Raw genomic sequence first — 18,189 nt, 5'->3', positions numbered from 1 at the left:
TCTTGTGCTAACAATAATGATTAACATAGAGACATTCCTGTTATAAACACCGTTGGGTCAGAGCACAGAACATTTCAACTGAAAGCAGGAAAAGAACTCACATGTGGTATATAATTAATTACACATCAGAGAGTGCAGTCACTGGTAAACTATTCAAACCTGATTACAGATACTTCCAAAGATAAAATGCCAGAACATGGTTAGCAACTGGTATTGCTTTACATTTTACCTTCAGCTTCTGATTTAGTTGATGAAGCTCTTGTTGGAGAACTCTGTTTTCTTCCTGAGCCTCGTAAATCTTTTTTTTCTTTGAATGTAACTCTCGTTGAAAACTGCTACCACTTAATTCAAGATTTTTTTCCAGATCCTTCAATTAAAACAAAATAATATTTTTTTAAATAACTGAAGTGCTTTTTCTATAGTCAAATTACTTAAGTAAAATTACAGTAATCCAGCATCTTAGATTCAGATATCGGCTCCACTGTTGCTGTAACACTGAATACATTTAAACCCTTAATCCTAACTTTGAGGGGGCAGACAGAGCACCTGCAGATGCTGCAGCTCATCCTTCTGGAGTACTGAGAGGTGATTTGAGGACATAATGGGAACACACACTACTTTCTACAAGGCTCTTGGCACAGTGGACCTCCAGATCTCTTAAGGTAAATCTCAGGCTGGTGGTTAAGAAACAGAATACCCTCCTGAAAGTGCAGGATTAGAAAGAAGACAAGAAATAATTTTTAACCTTTCTACTAGAAACAGATCCGTGATTGTGATTTCATTTACAGACTCTTGCCTTGCAATAGCTGTTTTAAGTAACCTGTGATGATGAGAGAAGGGAAAAGAGTAGAAGAAAATCCCTTACTTTTCAGAGCATGATTCATTTCAACATTATCCAGTACTACAAATGCTGAAATACCTGATCATAAAACTACAGATGCCAGATGGTGACACTACAGGGTGAAATGATTGGGGTAACTCAGCAGTTTATATCTTGGTATTTTGGGATTTATTTTATGAAAGCTTAGTTTCCAGCTTAATCCTTTAGATTTCTAGATCTATTATCTCTGTAATGTAATTTAGCTTTAATTACTAATATAGGCACCAAACTTTAACACCATTTTAATGACCAACATAATTTCAGCTAAAAATAGTGTTGCATACAACTACCAACAGTTTAATAGTGTTAACACAATTATTTTTAAATAAGATGAGTTTTTAGACATGTTTACAATGTAGACATGTTTAGACACGTTCACAAAAAATGTAAACATCTTTGCTGAACAAAATTAAAATATATTGCACAAAATTCTTAAAAAATGGATACCCATAAAATGTTCTAAAGCTCATTTTGGTATTAAAAAAATAGTGGTAATTTTGTTCAGCTCAGCTCTCAGATGTGCAAATAGTGGAAAATCAAACACTGCATGAATGCAGTTCACAAAATTGAAAAAGAATTACTATATATATGGTTTTTAGAATTTTAGTAGACAGTTACCTAAATACCCAGAAAATTTTTAACAAATGCTTCCCCTCCAAGAAGATAAATTAGATTGCATAAAGTTGTATTATAGCTGCATGCACTTCTGAAATGTTATTACTAGTTATAAAAACACTTAAAAGCACAAGTCCACAGTATATATTCTGACAATATATACTTAATTTATAAACAGAAATTTGAATGCACAACTACCAAGTATGTAACTATATAATCACCTTGGAAATAATTTATTTGACATTACCTATGTGTAAAAAACCAAAAAGAATGATTTTCTATTTGTTCCACAACTGTGAAAAAAATACAGTTCATGAAGCTCATTATGGTAAGAAATATCTGTACCAGAATTTCTTATGAAGAGAAAGTCATCTCACCTTAATTCTTTTTTCACTGTCCTCTAGCCTGCTCTCTGCATAGGCTAGTTTCTTTGCCAGGTCATCTCTTTCGGCAAGGTGCTTATCTGCAGACAGCTTTTTCAGTTTCTGCAAGACAGTTTTTGTTCTGTACAATTCATCTTCTGAATCTTTCAGCCGTCTCTCAGTTGCACGTTCTCTCTCTTGAGATTTTCGTAGGCGCTCCCTTAATATTCTAATCTCATTGTTGTGCCGAGCAAGGAGCTGAGAGATTTCGTTTTCCGTGTCTTCAAACTTATTCAAGGCTTTCTCCTGCCTGTGCTGAAGCCTCTTCAGTGCCCTGTTTTCCTTCTGCAGCTCATCTAGTTTGATGTGGAGTTCAGTCAGTTCGTTTCGGAGCTCATTGATTTTCAGCAGCCTAGCAGAAAGAACTCTTTTTGTAACAAGATCTATATCTTTTGCAGGAGAATCCCTAGTGAGGCTCTGAGAACGGAAACCCCACTGTGTCCCTCTTTTGCTTGGTGCATATTTGGAACCCAATTTCTTTGTGGCTAAGAGAGGAAAAATAAAAAGCACATTTACCATAAGACAATGCAATTTGTCTATTCAGACATCCTTCTTGGAATAAAGCTCTGCCTGAAACAATTTTACAATACTTAGCAGAGATTGCAGCTTTCAAACCAGACAATAAAAGGCATATATAGGATAGATTTATGCTCTTTTTCATACATAAAAAATGGAGATTTATGTTTGTGATCTACTGTAAGAGGTAATATTTGCAGCCATCAATATAGGACCATTGTAAAGTAATCATCTGCAAATCATATCAGAAATAACAGTCATATTTTGTTAATATTTGATGATGTTTATTAAAATGTTTTAGAAATACTGTACTCTTATGCATACAATATTATTAAATGCTTTTAGAATGGCAACAATTAGCTGAGCGTTAGCTAGTTATGTATTATGCAAGATGTAATTCTCTCAGACAAATGCAGTAGTATTTTCAGATCCAGCTGCCATGCTTACAGACAAAACAGCAGATTTCAAAGGCTCAATGCAAAAAGCCTCCAAAGCAAAATTATAAATCCCATGAAAATTCAGTTCTCCCCTCAATAATTTATTCTTATATCACATTTTCCACACAGTATCCTTATTTGATTACTAGTATGCATCACTCGCATCCCTATTTGATATTATTATTTTATTAGCATCCCATATATAAAAGCTAAACATTTTGTTTCTATCTTATTTGCCTCTCAAGCCACACTCAAAGAATGAAGCACATAATCCACCAAAAATATCTCTTAAAACAACTGCATATATAGAGTGTGCATAATTCATTAAGGTACAGCAGTGTTTGGAAGCAACATCCTGAGCAGCAGCTTATAATTCAAGCTTGAAAGCTGGGATACAGCAATAGCGTGGTTACCTATACACAGACAGTGAGTGTGTGTGACAGTAAATTCTTCCTCCCCTTTGGTGCTCACCATGTTTCTATTATACAGAGAATATTTTACAGCAAAAATAACAGCTTTAAAATATTTCCTTAAAATTTCCTCTAAACATTTTGCACAAATACTCATCCATTTTCTGCTTGATGCTCATTTTTTCCACAGCTTGGGCAAAAAAAAGAAGGGTTTTTTTCCCTTACAAAGAACACATGTCACATTCGGGTGTGAAAAGATTATCTAATATATGCACTGCAGGAATGATGCCACTCCTATCACCAAGGGAATTCCGATTAACCCTAGATGTCCAGCCCCTTCAAGAATTTCTCCACATTTAGGACAGAACAAAAAATTCCAATATCAAGCTCGCACTTTTGACCATATAGTTAAATTGGGGAATAGTGTCTTTCAAGAACAACATGACATTCACAATCCTGTCATGTAATAATTATGTTCAATTCTGGCTGTGTAATCAAAGAACTAGTCATTCATTTGCCCTCTCCAAATTAAATAGCACAGTGGAACTGCAGTTCTTGTTTCCCAGAAAGCTAACCCATGACTGCTATGGAGAAGATGCCACTTCTGAACACAGAGAAGCTGAGCAAAACACCGGTTGCACCAGGACACCAACACTGTCAAGGATCTGAAGAGATACACTCCCGGGGCAACTTCAGTATTTATGGTTAGATCTTCTGGCACACTCTAGATGATAATGCTGACCAAATGATTCACATGGGATCAAGCACTTACGAATGAAATGGAACACATGCTTGAGAAAGGCAGGATATGCTCTGACTTCACCAGAAAATGTGTGCAGTTATTTAGAACAAGCTGTCAAAGTGTGGAAGAAAGGCTTCACATCCCTACTTCAGCCCAGGACCTGTACAACCATTCTCTCCCTTTCTGTAGGGATGTTCACTTCCCCACAATCTCGACCAAGAAAGCAGCTTATGTAGGTGAGGTGTGTGTGAGGGAGCTCAAAGTACAGCTATTTCATCTCAAATTGGAGACATTTTACTCTCAAGGAAGGACCAGGAAAAACTTTCTTTTGAATTTCCACATGCACCTACCTTTCACCAAACACATTTTCTTTCTCTTGCCACATTAGTGGTCTTTTGTTTGTTTTTTGATGGTACCCGGTATTACACTGTAAAGCTTAGTCAACTAGACTTCCACAAGAGAGGTATTTTCAGGATTATTTTGTCAGAGAAATTTTAACAATTGTCTCTCTTTTACTGACTGCATAGTAAGGACTTGCCTTGAGTCCTCAGCCTCGATTCAACAAAAGGCTACTGTAAGATCCAAGTTCACTTGTTAAGAAAAACATGAATACTTCTGAAAATCACCAAAAATCCTCCTTATGCAGGAACAGACTTATTTCAATTTTCAATGGAGCAGTTACAGTCTACCTGCCATCTGTAGTATAATTCACATGAACCTTATTTGTAGATTCTCATAATGGTAGCTTCCCACTTTTATTTCAGCTTTCAAAGATAATTAACTCTTTAGGGCAGTTACAAAGCAGCAATTTCTGCTATCTACCTACCTTGGTAGTGCACAAGGCTGTTTGAAGTTTGTGTTTTGTGATCTCTTTTTTCTTGGCTTGTAGATGGATAGCTTAGTGTTGGCGAGTGGCCAGATGAATGAGATGCATTATCTTCATCTGAATAATAGGAGTCACTATTTTTATCCCCATCTGATGTCCTGTCATGTTCAGAATCTGGGCTCCTTACTCTTTCTCCCATTTTTCAGATTTAACTGCTTTCCAGATTTTTCTCAAAGACTGTTCATTTTGACACAAAGGACCTTTCAGTTGTCACAATGGCAGCAGCTGGATTAGTTCCTTGGATTTATCATCTTGATCTCCAAAGCATGAGATCTGTGCAGTTCAGCAAGCAGTAGTTATCATTCAGAATGCATTTTTTCTGTAACAATTTAGAGAGGAAAGAAGTGAGAATGGTGTGCTCATTTTGGCTGGGATAGAGTTCACAGTAGCTTGTGTGGGGCTGTGTTTTGGATTTGTGCTGGAAACAGTATTGATAACACTGGGATGTTTTAGTTACTGCTGAGCAGTGCTTACACAGAGTCCAGGCCTTTTCTGCTTCTCACCCCACCCCACCAGTGAGCAAGCTGGTGGTGCACAAGAAGTTGGGAGGGGACACAGCTGGGACAGCTGACCCCAGCTGACCAAAGGGATATCCCACACCATATGACATCATGCTCAACATATAAAGCTGGAGGAAGAAGAAGGAAGGGAGGGATGTTCAGAGTGATGGCATTTGTCTTCCCAAGTAACCATTACACTCTGCTTTCCTGGAGATGGCTGAACACCTGCCTGCTGATAGGAAGTAGTGAATGAATTCTTTGGTTTGCTTTGCTTGTGTGCGCAGCTTTTGCTTTACTTATTAAACTGTCTTTATCTCAATCCATGAGTTTTCTCACTCTTCCAATTCTCTCCCCCATCCCACCCGGGGGGAGTGAGTGAGCGACTGTGTGGTGCTTAGTTGCCAGCTGGGGTTAAACCACGACAAATGGTTTTAATGTTTAGTTAAGAAAAAAAGGTAAAGAAAACCCTGTAAAATCATTCAGGATTCCTATAACCTTATGTCACGTGCTGCGCTACATTAGCCTTACTATTTATATTAAATGCGACAGACATCTAGGAATGCTACTAAGTATTATGCTCAGTAGTTTGAGCCACTTCATCCCCAAGAGAGAAATCAGAAAATTAACAGAGCTAAATCTAGAATAAGAAATTACTCCCAAGTTAGAAAGAGGGGAAAAGAAGCATTTGGAAAACAAAACAGAAGACAAGCGAAAGCTTGACACTATTCAGGGAAGTAATTTAAACATACTTTAAAACTTTTTAACCAAATAAATTAACAAATTATTCATGTGACTAGAATTGAGATATTTGCAAAATTTGACTAAATCTTCCATATCTCAGTTTCTGACACTCCAAGGACATTAAATAATGGGCTTGAAAATCAGCTGTCCCGTTTGTCTGGAGGACATTCTCTCCCTAACCACTAATGAGACTGTACCTATGTAACACAGTCTTTGACCTAGAAAGTACACTCATACCCTACAACATGTAGTGTTTCATGCCTTCAAGAACTGGTAGGAGCACCCACATTTGTATGATGTGCTTTATAGGAAAATGCAAATATAGACTTTCGGGTTTTGTGTATCTGATAAGGGAGATCACACTGCTGGTATATGGTACACATTTTATCTGCAGCAGGTATAAAACAAGGAGGACTGCTCCTGCAGCCTGTCTTGTGATGTAAACAGAAAAATCCCCTAATCTCAAGGTAAAATCACCTTATTCTGCATTTTTGGAGACACTTTCTGAGAATATAATGGAGAAAATATATCCAAAATTTTCCTCACCTTCTCAGTCAAAAGACTTTTCTCATCAGTTTAGGAAGTATTTTACTGACTATGCCTTTTGTCTCTCTCACTGCTCTTCACAGCTCTCAAGCTTATTTTACCATCTATCTCCCTTCAATCCAACTTCAGGAAAACAAGCCTCTAATGGGTGAATAAATAGGACTTGCATCAGAGCCCATCAGTTCTGCCTGTTGAATGACATAAGCTTCTAGCCCATTTCTAAATGCTAAAGCAAACTACACACAAAAAATTGAGCAGCTTTCAATGAAAAATCTTCTGTACTGCAGGGCATACCTGTAAATGAGCCGTAAATTTTTCACTGTACTATTTCCCAATAAAATCAACTTAGCATGCTTCTTGGCCTTCTATCGCACTGTCTATACATGCAGAATTGCATAGCCAAAGAGAACAGAAGTGTCAGCTGCCAAGACAGGCTTCACTACAAATTCAAGCTTTCTGGCCCAGCTCACTGTTAGCACAACTCTGTCTCCAGTGACTGGAATCCATTTGCCCTCATAATCTATACAGAAGGAATCAGAGGAATAAATATCCCAACAGATTTCTAAACTGGGAAGCTGTTGGGAAATTAATACTGCATTATTTGAAGAGACTGTTTTTCTTTACTTAGGGAATAACTTTCCAAAATAATGTTTTTTAAGCACTTAAATATTTTCAAAGTGGTCCAAATAAATTACATACCTAAAACTTATGTCAGAGAGGATTCTGATGAAAAATAAAATTGCACTGCAAAGCCAGAAAGAAGACAAGCTATGCTTGAGATCAGTTGTCCGAGAGATTGCTAAACACATGCTAGAAGGTATCAGTTATTGAGAACATTCAAATGGTCAGTAATGACTGTTCTTTTTTCTTCTGAAATAACGCAGTTATTAAAGATACTTCAAAAGTCTATATCTAACCATAATTGTATTATCTTGTTTGTCTTTAAGTGTAGTGAAGACCCTCAGACATGTTCATGTGTGCAAAACTAAGATCATGTAAGAATATTAGAACGTATCAGGGTGCACCCCTACTCCCAAACAGCTCCACTCCTAAGTCCTGGACTCACAAGCATCTGCATAGAATGTATGTTATTTTGCTCCCTGAAGACCAAACCAAGCCCAAACTGAAACACAGGCAGAATTTTGGGGACAACCTGTTCTCTAGAGAGTGCACAGGCAAGACTGCATCAGTTCTGTCTCCACACGACAGAATCTCAGGGAATGGGGGGAACTAATATATTTATATTAAAATACTAAAATAATATAAAATATAAAAATAGTACTCTGGAGGGCTGTAACACAGACCGCATATTATTACAGTCATCCTGGCTGAAAAAAACATCAAAACCAGTAGTTGTGTTTGTAATCCACACAAACTGTGATGCTGTCATTGCAGCCAAAAGCTTCATTTCCAGCTAACAACATGGGCCACAAAACTTGTCAGACTTTGCCTGAACTAATCTTGGGTGCCTGGAGCTTTGCTATAGCTTATTTAGCTGCAACAAAACTAGTTAACAACCAGGCAACTTACCTAATTTGCCTTAGCTTTTTGCTTAGCTTTGTACAATTGTCTAGCACCTACTGTTACATTTATGTTTATAAATAACAGACAGCAATAACAAGTAGTTATTCTGTGCAGAGCAAACTATCTACAACCCTTGCAAAAATGCAGCATAGAGGAGTACAGGCATGGGGTGACTGCAGGTGCCTGAAAGCACAAACACATACTGGGGCCCTAAGCAATAACAGCTCACCTGTACTTAATTACTGGTCATCAACAGGATGCAGTCTTGGGAGCTGGGTAAAACTAGTTACAGGTAATATATAGAACAAAGAATAAGTACTCAACATATGTAAAACACACCACATGCAGTAAATTCAGATGTAATGTGGAATCATGAATCAATGCATAGAATAGAACAGAACAGAACAAATCAAATCCCCTGAGGTACACACTGGACTTCCCCATCCTTCTGCATTACTCACCAAGTGCACCCAGGTCCTTGAGCAAAAGCAATCCCATGGATGGGTTTGCCTTTGCCCAAAGCAGGAATAACCCAGGCTGTCTTACCCAGCATATTTTTTATGTGCACTACAGGGACTTTATCCCCTTCTATAGTACGTAAAAGTTTTGACTGGGAAGGGCCAGGTTGATTGGCAGATCCCCTAGTGTTGACTAACCAGGTGGCTTTTGCTAAATGTGTATCCCAATGCTTGAATGTCCCAGCACCCATTGCTCTCAGGGCAGTCTTTAACAGTCCATTGTATCGTTTGGTTTTCCCAAAGGCTGGTGCATGATAGGGGATGTGATATACCCACTCAGTGCCATGCTCCTTGGCCCAGGTGTCTATGAGGTTGTTTCAGAAATGAGTCCTGTTGCCCACTTCAATTCTTTCTGGGGTGCCATTGGTTTTCAAGGCCCAGGATGGTGTTCTGGGTGGTGACGTGGGGCACAGGATCTTCTTCCAGCCATCCGGTGGTTGCTTCCACCATGGTGAGCACATGGCGCTTGCCTTGGTGGGTTTGTGGGAGTGTGATATAATCAATCGGCCAGGCCTCCCCATATTTATATTTCAGCCATCGTTCTCCATACCAGAAAGGCTTGAACTGCTTGGCTTGCTTGATTGTAGCGCATGTTTCACATTCATGGATAACCTGTACAATAGCGTCCATGGTCAAGTCCACCCCTCAATCACAAACCCCTCTATATGTTGCATCCCTTCCTTGATGGCCTGAGGTGTCATGGGCCCACCGAGCTATAAATAGTTCACCCTTATGTTTCCAGTCCAGAGACACCTGAGCCACCTCAATCTTAGCAGCCTGATCCACCTGCTGGTTGTTTTGATGTTCTTCAGTGGCCCGACTCTTGGGTACATGAGCATATACGTGACGTACTTTTACAACCAGGTTCTCTACCCAGGGAGCAATACCTTGCCACAACGCAGGAGCCCAGATGGGTTTGCCTCTGCGCTGCCAGTTGCTCTGCTTCCATTGCTGCAGCCACCCCCACAGGGCATTTGCCACCATCCATGAGTCAGTATAGAGGTAAAGTATTGGCCACTTTTCTCTTTCAGCAATATCCAAAGCCAGCTGGATGGCTTTCATCTCTGCAGATTAGCTTGATTCACCTTCTCCTTCAGCAGTTTCTACAACTTGTCATATAGCACTCCATACAGCAGCCTTCCACCTCTAATGCTTTCCCACAATATGACAGGACCCATCAGTGAACAGGGCATATTGCTTCTCATTTTCTGGTAGTTTATTATACAGTGGGGTCTCCTCAGCATGTGTCACCTCACCTCCTCCTCTGGCAATATTCTGAAATCTTTGCCTACTGGCCAGTCCATGATCACTTCCAAGGTTCCCGGGCGACTGGGGTTTCCTATTTGAGCCCGTTGTGTGATCAGTGTGACCCACTTACTCCACGTAGCATCAATTGCATGATGAGTACAGGGGCCCCTCCCTTTGAACATCCAGCCCAGCCAGCACTTGCAGTTGGGGTGCCAGGAGGAGCTGTGCTTCAGTACCAACCACTTCCAAAGAAGCTCGAACTCCTTCATATGCTGCCAATATCTCTTTCTCAGTTGGAGTATAGTGGGCCTCAGGTACTCTGTATCCCCAACTCTAAAACCCTAGGGGTCGACCTCGAGTCTCCCCTGATACTTTCTGTCAGAGGCTCCAGGTAGGGCCATTCTCCCCAGCTGCGGTGCAGAGCACATTTTTGACATCCTGCCCTACCAGAACTGGCTCAAGGGCTACCGCATGAACTATCTCCAGTTTAATTTGTTCAAAGGCTTGTCATCGCTCTGGACCCCATTTGAAATTGTTCTTCTTCCAGGTCACTTGATAGAGAGGGCTTATGATCAGACTGTAATTTGGAATATGCATTCTCCAAAAACCCACAACACCTAAGAAAGCTTGTGTTTCCTTTTTGCTAGTTGATGGACACATAGCTGTTATTTTGTTGATCACATCCATTGGCATCTGACAATGTCCATCTTGCCATTTTATTCCTAAAAACTGGATTTCCTGTGCAGGTCCCTTGACCTTACTTTGTTTTATGGCAAAACTGGCCTTCAGAAGGATTTGGACTATTTTCTTCTCTTTCTCAAAAAATTCTGCTGTATTGCCTCACATGATGATATCAATGTTTTGCAGATGTTCCAGAGCTTCACCCTGTTCCAGTGCAGTCTGGATCAGTCCATGGCAAATGGTGGGGCTGTGTTTCCACCCTTGGGACAGTCAATTCCAGGTGTACTGGAGTGAAAGCAAACTGTGGCCTGCACTCTGCCACCAAAGGAATTGAGACAAAAACATTAGCGATATCAATTGTGGCATACCACTTGGCTGCCTTTGACTCCAGTTCGTACTGAAGTTCTATCATGTCCAGCATGGTAGCACTCAGCAGTGGCATGATTTCGTTCAGGCTGTGGTAGTCTACTCTTAGTCTCCACTCTCCATTTGATTTTCACATATGGCCATATGGGACTGTTAAAGGGTGAGTGAGTCTTGCTGATCACTCCTTGCCGACGAATCAGTTTATGGATGGGAATCGGGGAGTCTTGGCTGGCGCGATATTGCCACCAGTGCACAGTTGTGGTAGCCATCAGCACCTGTTGTTTTTTGACCCTCAGCAACCCCCCAGTAGAAAGGTCCTTTAAGAGACCAGGCAAGGTAGACAGCTGTTTAACTTCCTCCATCTCCAAGGCAGCTATACCAAAAGCCCACTTATACCCTTTTGGGTCCTTGAAATACCATCTCCTGATGTAGTCTATGCCAAGGATGCACAGAGCCTCTGGGCCAGTCACAGTGGGGTGCTTCTGCTACTCATTCCTGGTTATACTCACTTTAGCCTCCAATACAGTTAGCTGTTGGGATCTCCCCGTCTCTCCAGAAATGCAGATGGGTTCTGCCCCTGTATAGCTTGGTGGCATTAGGGCACACTATGCACCAGTGTCCACTAGAGCCTTATACTCCTGTGGGTCTGATGTGCCAGGCCATCAAACCCATGGTCCGGTAAACCCCAGTGTCCCTATCCTCCACCTGGCTGGAGGCAGGGCCCCTCTAGTCCTGGTCACAGTACTTGTTACTCCTTGTAAATATGAATCAGAAGTCCCTTTATTAAGATCGGAAATAGGATCATTCCTTCTATTCTGTCTGGGGAACTGCCCACTAGAAACTGGAGCAGCAACTTTCCTGAAGAACAGCCTTTTGTGATTGCTTTTCCTTGCAACTCAGGTACCTGTGCTTCTAGAATCAAAGTAGGTTTTCCATCCCACTTCCTCATGTCCTCTCTGTGGTCACACAGGTAAAACCACAGGGTGGCCCATGGTGTGTAGCCACTATATCCTCCCTCTTGAGCAGAGGAACATTGACTCCTAATAGCTGAGATACTGGTCCGTACAGGTGAGGAGTAGGGCATATCTCTTTGAGTTGCTGGACCTCCTGGGACAGTTTCTCCACAGCCAAGACTCAGGCCCATAGGGAGGAAGAGAGACTCTTTGTATTGCCAGAGCTGGCCAGCCAGTTCATCTACCATTTGTCCCTCTCCGTCTTTCCAGGTCGTTACTGCCAATGAGTTGGCATATGATGATGGTGCGCTCTGTACAAACTTCAGCCACATGGGCCACGTGCACCTGACTTCATCTGGATCTTTGGATAACTGCTCATTGTCCAGGTCATCATAAATCACCTCCAGCATGGCTAATTCCCTCAGGTACTGGATACGTCTTTCCATGGTGGTCCACTTGTCTGGGTGATGTATAACATCTTCCTTGAGGGGATACCTTTTCTTCACAGCTGACTGGAGTTGCCTCCAGAGGCTGATGACTTGTGCACCTTTTCCAATTGCTTTGTCAATGTCCCCTTCCCTAGAAAGGGATCCCAGCTGCTTGGCTTCCCTGCCCTCTAATTCCACGCTACTGGCCCCATTATCCCAGCATTGGAACAGCCAGGTGACAATGTGCTTGCCTGGACCATGGCTGAAATCTTTTCACATACCTCGCAGCTTACTTAAGGATTGGGTGGTTACCACCTCGTTTATGAGTTCTGCCTCTTCCTCCTCCTCTTTTCGTGATGGCCTTGCTTTGGAGTAGCCTGTCTCATCCACTTCTTCCTCCTTCCCCTTCCTAGTAGGAGTTTCTTCCCTTACTAAAGGAGGTGACTTTCTCATCCAATATTTCTTCTTGTGTTTAGTGGCAACTGATGCCAGCATGGGTTGGTTCTCTGGTTCAGCTGCAGTGCCTGTTGCGAGGGTTGGAGCAGCCGCAGCGCCTGTCACTTTGTTGTCAGATCCAGAGACCTTCTCTTCCCTTTGAGGGTTCTGAATAGTGCTGAACAGGGCTTGGTAAGCATGGGCCAGGCCCCAGCACACTGCAGTGATTTGCATCTCTCTGGAATTGCCAGGGTGACAGCATACTTTTTCCCAAATCTCTTATTAGTTTTTCAGGATTCTGCAGTTGTTCAGGGGGGAAGTTCCAAAACACTGGAGGTGCCCAGTGTCCTAAGTACTTGCCATACTATTCCACACACCCTGCCACTCATAACTATCCAGCCTCAGGGCAGATCTCTGGGTGGTATTCTTAAAGAGCTGTTTAGCCTTAAACAAGACCTGACACATATTCAGGAGACATAGCAATAGGAGCATGCTCGTTTGAACATCTCAAGGATATTCAAAATTCTCAAGAGCTATTGTAACTAGCCTGGAAGAGAAGGGGAAGGTGAAAGAGTGGGGGAAAGTGTCCCCACGTGTCTCCCCCATAAATTTGCTCTCCGAGGAGAAAAGGCAAAGGGTGTAATTATTAAGTTTCCAAGACATGGTTCCCAAAGTATGGAGATGATGGCAATGCTGAGTACAAATACAAGATTAATCTCTTGACCAGTAATTTTATCATATCATAAGCCAGTGTTACCCAGTACAGAAAAATTATAACCTTGACCCAGCCCCCAGCGGTGATAAACAGCCCAACAGGGAACGTATACAGCAAGTAAGGTGCTACATAACACCACTCTGAGAACAAGCACAACAACTCTGAGAGCAAATAAATCAACACTGCAACCAGCGACTATCAACCTAATAGTGAATGCTTATAACAAATTTGTTTTAACACGCTCTGGTCAGATCTGCTGTTATCTCAACCCTTCGAGCCCCATGTTGGGTGCCAAAAAACTGTTGTGGTTTAACCTGGCACACAGCTAACCACCACACAGCTGTCACTCACTCCCCCGCAGTGGGATGGGGGAGAGAACCAAAAAAGGGAAAATAATAATAATAATGATAAAAGAATATACAAAACAAGTGATGCACAATGCAATTGCTTACCACCCGCTGACCCAGCCAGTTCCTGAGCAGCAGACCCCTGACCAGTTTTTCCTCTAGTTTATATACTGAGCATGACATCATATGGTATAGAATATCCCTTCGGTCAGCTGGGGTCAGCTGTCCCAGCTGTGTCCCCTCCCAGCTTCTTGTGCACCCCCAGCCTACTTGCTGGTAGGGTGGTGAGAGAAGCGGGAAAAGTCCTTGACTTAGTGTAAGCACTGCTTAGGAACAACTAAAACATCAGTGTGTTATCAACATTATTCTCATCCTAAACCCAAAACACAGCACTATGCCAGCTACTAGAAAGAAAATTAAGTCTATCCCAGCCGAAACCGCAAGGTGCACAGTGTGTTAACAAGCATATACAAATGATTCCAAATAGACCCAAGGCAAGGAGGAAGAAACCATCACCATCCTTCTCCTGCCAGCGAAGGAACTGGGATGCTGATGACTTGCTGTAAAGAATTCCCCCTCCCAGCTGAAGCCAATTAAGTCCCAGAGGGAGAGTGGGTGGGTGACGATAATACCAGAGAAAGGGTTTGGTACTAGAGTTTGTGCCTATATCATTATAACCATATATAACTTGAACTGTGTTAGTATCTGGACTAATACGAAGTCTTTGATTAGACGGTTAAGATTTTAACTAGACTAACAATCAACTGTTGGCTTTGCATCTAAGATGTGTTCCCTGTTTTGCTCATAAGAACACGCTGAATAAAACAAACTAGTGGGAATTCAAGCAACCTAGTCTGTTACTTGGACGCAAGTCTGTCCCAGGGCCACAGGGGCATATGTGGCACCCAGAGGAGTCCTGGACTCCTGGCGTGGATACATCAGTGTTAGAGGCACCACCACATCTACAGGTGTTAACCTAGCCCTGTGTGGAGGCAGGGATTATTCTATGGGGCAAATATCTTCAACAGTGTAGATATAGCCAAGATACACCCAAATTTTGTCTGCCTTCAGGACACAGAAGGACAGAAAGAAATCATCATGCACAGACTTTTTCTTGAGAAGAAAACAAATATGAATGAAAACAAATGGGACTGCACTTAGGAAAAACATAAATGCCTACCGTTCAATCATCAAGATATCTAATTATATACAAAACAAGAACACTCACCTTACTTACTGACTTAAAGTTAACCCGTTATTTTACAGTCCCACAAGTGTTCACTCAACAAGCAATAATCTTTTTGAAGAATGCTTTTCATAACTCAGTGTATTTAAAACAGACAAATTGTAAGAACTGAAGGATTAGAATTATCCATCACTTCTGTACTGGATATTCCCCACTTTCGAGAATATTTTGCTAATCATTTTGACATACAGCAACATAAACAAGCAGCAATTTTTGATGCGTTCTGGAAGTACTTTGAAAAGCAATGGACCGAAAACAAATTGAAAAAGGTGAACCAATAAAAGCTCCCTTGAGGAATTGCCAAAAACATTTTCTGAATCTTCAGAGGTTTTCAGTTGTATAAATTAGTAATATTATCATATTTTCCATATAAAACATGAAACCTTAGTCTGTCAAGTCTTGTCAAATCCAGTTTTCCACCAGTTTATAATGTAATTTGATTAACATAAAGAATGCAAGTTTATCTTGAGAATGAATGAATCACTAGGATATTTGAGTTTTACTTCAGTTAGCCTAAGGACTGTCTAATTAAGAAACGCTTTGGTTCACTGGCTTTTCAATTGTTACTAACTAGTCTGAGTTGATTATAAAATAAGTTCAACTCATGTAAGTAAGATCCACAAAGATATCTATTTTCCCCTGGTACGTTTAATAAATTTGTGAGGAGGAAAACATTGTGGGTTAGCAGTGGGTCTACTAAGCCCTCCGTCCAAAAGCTCCACTCATGCTTTTAGAAGCCAGATGCATCAAGATCAGATCAGTATAGAATGGCTGAAGTAAATCCAGGACCTGTACAAACTTTAGAAACAGTTTTGTTTCCATAATTTCATACTCCTTCACTTCAGCAACTTCTACTATTGCTATTATTTACATATTTTGTACTGATAACATGCTCATTATTATAAAAAATGGTGAAGCTCCAGGTCACTGTGAAGGATGTGACAGACAAAACACAGAACACAAAACAACTGCAGTGGTGACAGAATACTGTCTCCCTATCACTCCTAAGTAAATCACAGAAACAGAAATTGAACTACTGGATTACAGGTATTAAGCAATAGAGAGAAACGAAAAATACTCAGTAATTCTTCTCTCACAGTACACTGCGAGCTTAGTTCTGTAATGCAAGACTCATAAAACTTTTTAAGTCCTTTTCCATCTTAATACCCTTCTAAGACCAGAAGAAGCTAGATGCTTTTACTGGTCACCATATGACAAATGCTGACCTCTAACGGTCCACTCAGTTTTTCCATCTATTCTGAGAAAGGGACAGTGCAGGAAAGAACCAGCTTCAGACAAGTACAAAAGCAGCAATCCAAATTATTGAAGTGTTGAACTTAAGAGCAAAGAATAACTTCAAAGGGAATTTGTCTTCCTCCTCTTCCTCCACCCATCTTTTTTCACATCTAAATACTGTAGTTTTTCCAGAAAAGAGAGAAGCAAAAGAATTAATTATAATCACATCAAAACATATTCAGTGATGAGGCTTTAGTGAGAAGCAAATATTTTATTAGGGGAGCTTTCTGCAGCCACTAACTATGCATTTCTTCTAGGTCTACCAGCTCTCTGGGAATTAAAATGCTATATGGTTTTAAAAGCCAATGTTAAATTTATCTGACTCTGTGACAGTAATACTTAGTGTTACTTTCATCAGCAGATCTCAAAATAAAAAAGTTGCAGTAAGTTGCTGGTCAGAGATAAGGAAACTGTAGTCCAAATAGGTAATACGCAGGCCAGTCCTACAACCAGGAAACGAGATTATCTTTCTAAATCCTCTACCAAGGAGGCCAATGCCATCGTTCCTATTTCCACCTATACCTCCGGTGTGTGTAGACTTACCTAGTTCAACTTAGCCATTCCTGAAAGCAGTTCTCCAGTTCCCAAACTGTAAGCAAAGCAATTTTCCGTCACGGGGGAGTTGTTCTTAAAGAACATATCGAATATTATTTTTAATTAACACTTTTTAAAACAACTAACGACTACACATGAGAGTACATTTTAAGTGCAAACATTTAACCCTACGACAAATGACTCCCCAGGAAGGGGACGGCACATTCGCGGCCCCGCGTACACGGCTCTTCTGAAGGCCTACTGCCTGAAACCCGCCGGTGCTCGGGACGAAACCTCTCCTCTGCACCCGAACTCCGCCGCTGGGAGCCCCAGGGCCCAGCCGCTGTCCCCGCTGCCCGCCCCGGCACCGACCGCTCAGCCCGGCCCACACAGCACGTCGGGAGTAAGATCCGCAGCTGCGGATCCCAGCACCCCGCCCCGGAGGCTAAGCCTAGGCCTAGGCCCGGGCCCGCTCCTCGCCCCCACAGCCCCCAGGAACAGCGCCCGCCCCAGCTCCTCCCTCCGCCCCACGATACCCCCGCCGGCGCCGGCCCCGGCCCCGGCCCGGCCCCATGGCCCCGCCGAGCGGCCCCGCCGCCGCCGGTACCTGCCCGCCCGCCCGGCGGACGCGCCAGCCGTTGCCACGCTACGCTTAAAGGGGCCGCGGCGGCGCCCGGCGGCTATGACAGCGGCTGCCGAGCAACGGGGCGGAGGAGAAGGCGGGCTCTCGTCGTCAGCCATTGGCTACCCGCCCTGCCAGCTTGACGGCGCGCAGCGGCTCCCGGCGGCTGATTGGTACGGGCGGACGGTGGCGGCCGAGGGGCAACCGCTCTCCCCATTGGTGGGAGGCTACATTCCGGCTGCTGATTGGTTGAGGCGCTGCAGGGGAGACGTGAGCGGGGCTCAGCGCCCGGGCGCTGCCTCCCTCCCTCCCTCCCGTGGTTCCCCGGCGGCGGCTCAAGGTGGCGGCTGAGGCCGGGCCGGGCCTTGGGTGGTGTGACCCCGAGCTCCCGCCCCGCCCAGCGGGGAGCCTCCGGCGGGAGTGGCCGCCCCGAGGCCCTGCTCCGGGGCCGGCAGGCTCCGGGGCCCTGCCCTGACGCCGCCATCTTAGTTTCGTAGGGACGCCTGTGTGTAATCGAGGGAGGTGTCAAGTGCAGGGTCAGAGAGGCGGCCAGGAGCGCAGGGGGTGAAGGCAGCAGGCCA

At 42.7% G+C, this 18,189-nt stretch overlaps 1 protein-coding gene across 1 annotated transcript in view; it reads right to left on the bottom strand.

Moving 5' to 3' along the window:
• LCA5 (lebercilin LCA5) overlaps nucleotides 1-17,077 on the bottom strand; it is a 37,904-nt gene extending 20,827 nt beyond the window's left edge. The window contains exons 1-4 of the mRNA XM_075707230.1: nucleotides 16,996-17,077; nucleotides 4,849-5,227; nucleotides 1,873-2,402; nucleotides 230-367 (exon numbers count right to left, since the gene is read on the bottom strand). Of these exons, the coding sequence (XP_075563345.1) occupies nucleotides 230-367; nucleotides 1,873-2,402; nucleotides 4,849-5,047 (867 nt within the window). The 5' untranslated portion in view covers nucleotides 5,048-5,227; nucleotides 16,996-17,077. The remainder of the gene's footprint in view (nucleotides 1-229; nucleotides 368-1,872; nucleotides 2,403-4,848; nucleotides 5,228-16,995) is intronic.
• Nucleotides 17,078-18,189: the final 1,112 nt, after the last annotated feature.

The sequence above is a fragment of the Pelecanus crispus genome, chromosome 3 (assembly GCF_030463565.1).
Source record: "Pelecanus crispus isolate bPelCri1 chromosome 3, bPelCri1.pri, whole genome shotgun sequence".
Lineage (NCBI taxonomy): Eukaryota > Metazoa > Chordata > Aves > Pelecaniformes > Pelecanidae > Pelecanus > Pelecanus crispus.
Note: the sequence above shows the minus strand (reverse complement) of the source record. Positions and strands in the feature narration are given on the sequence as shown.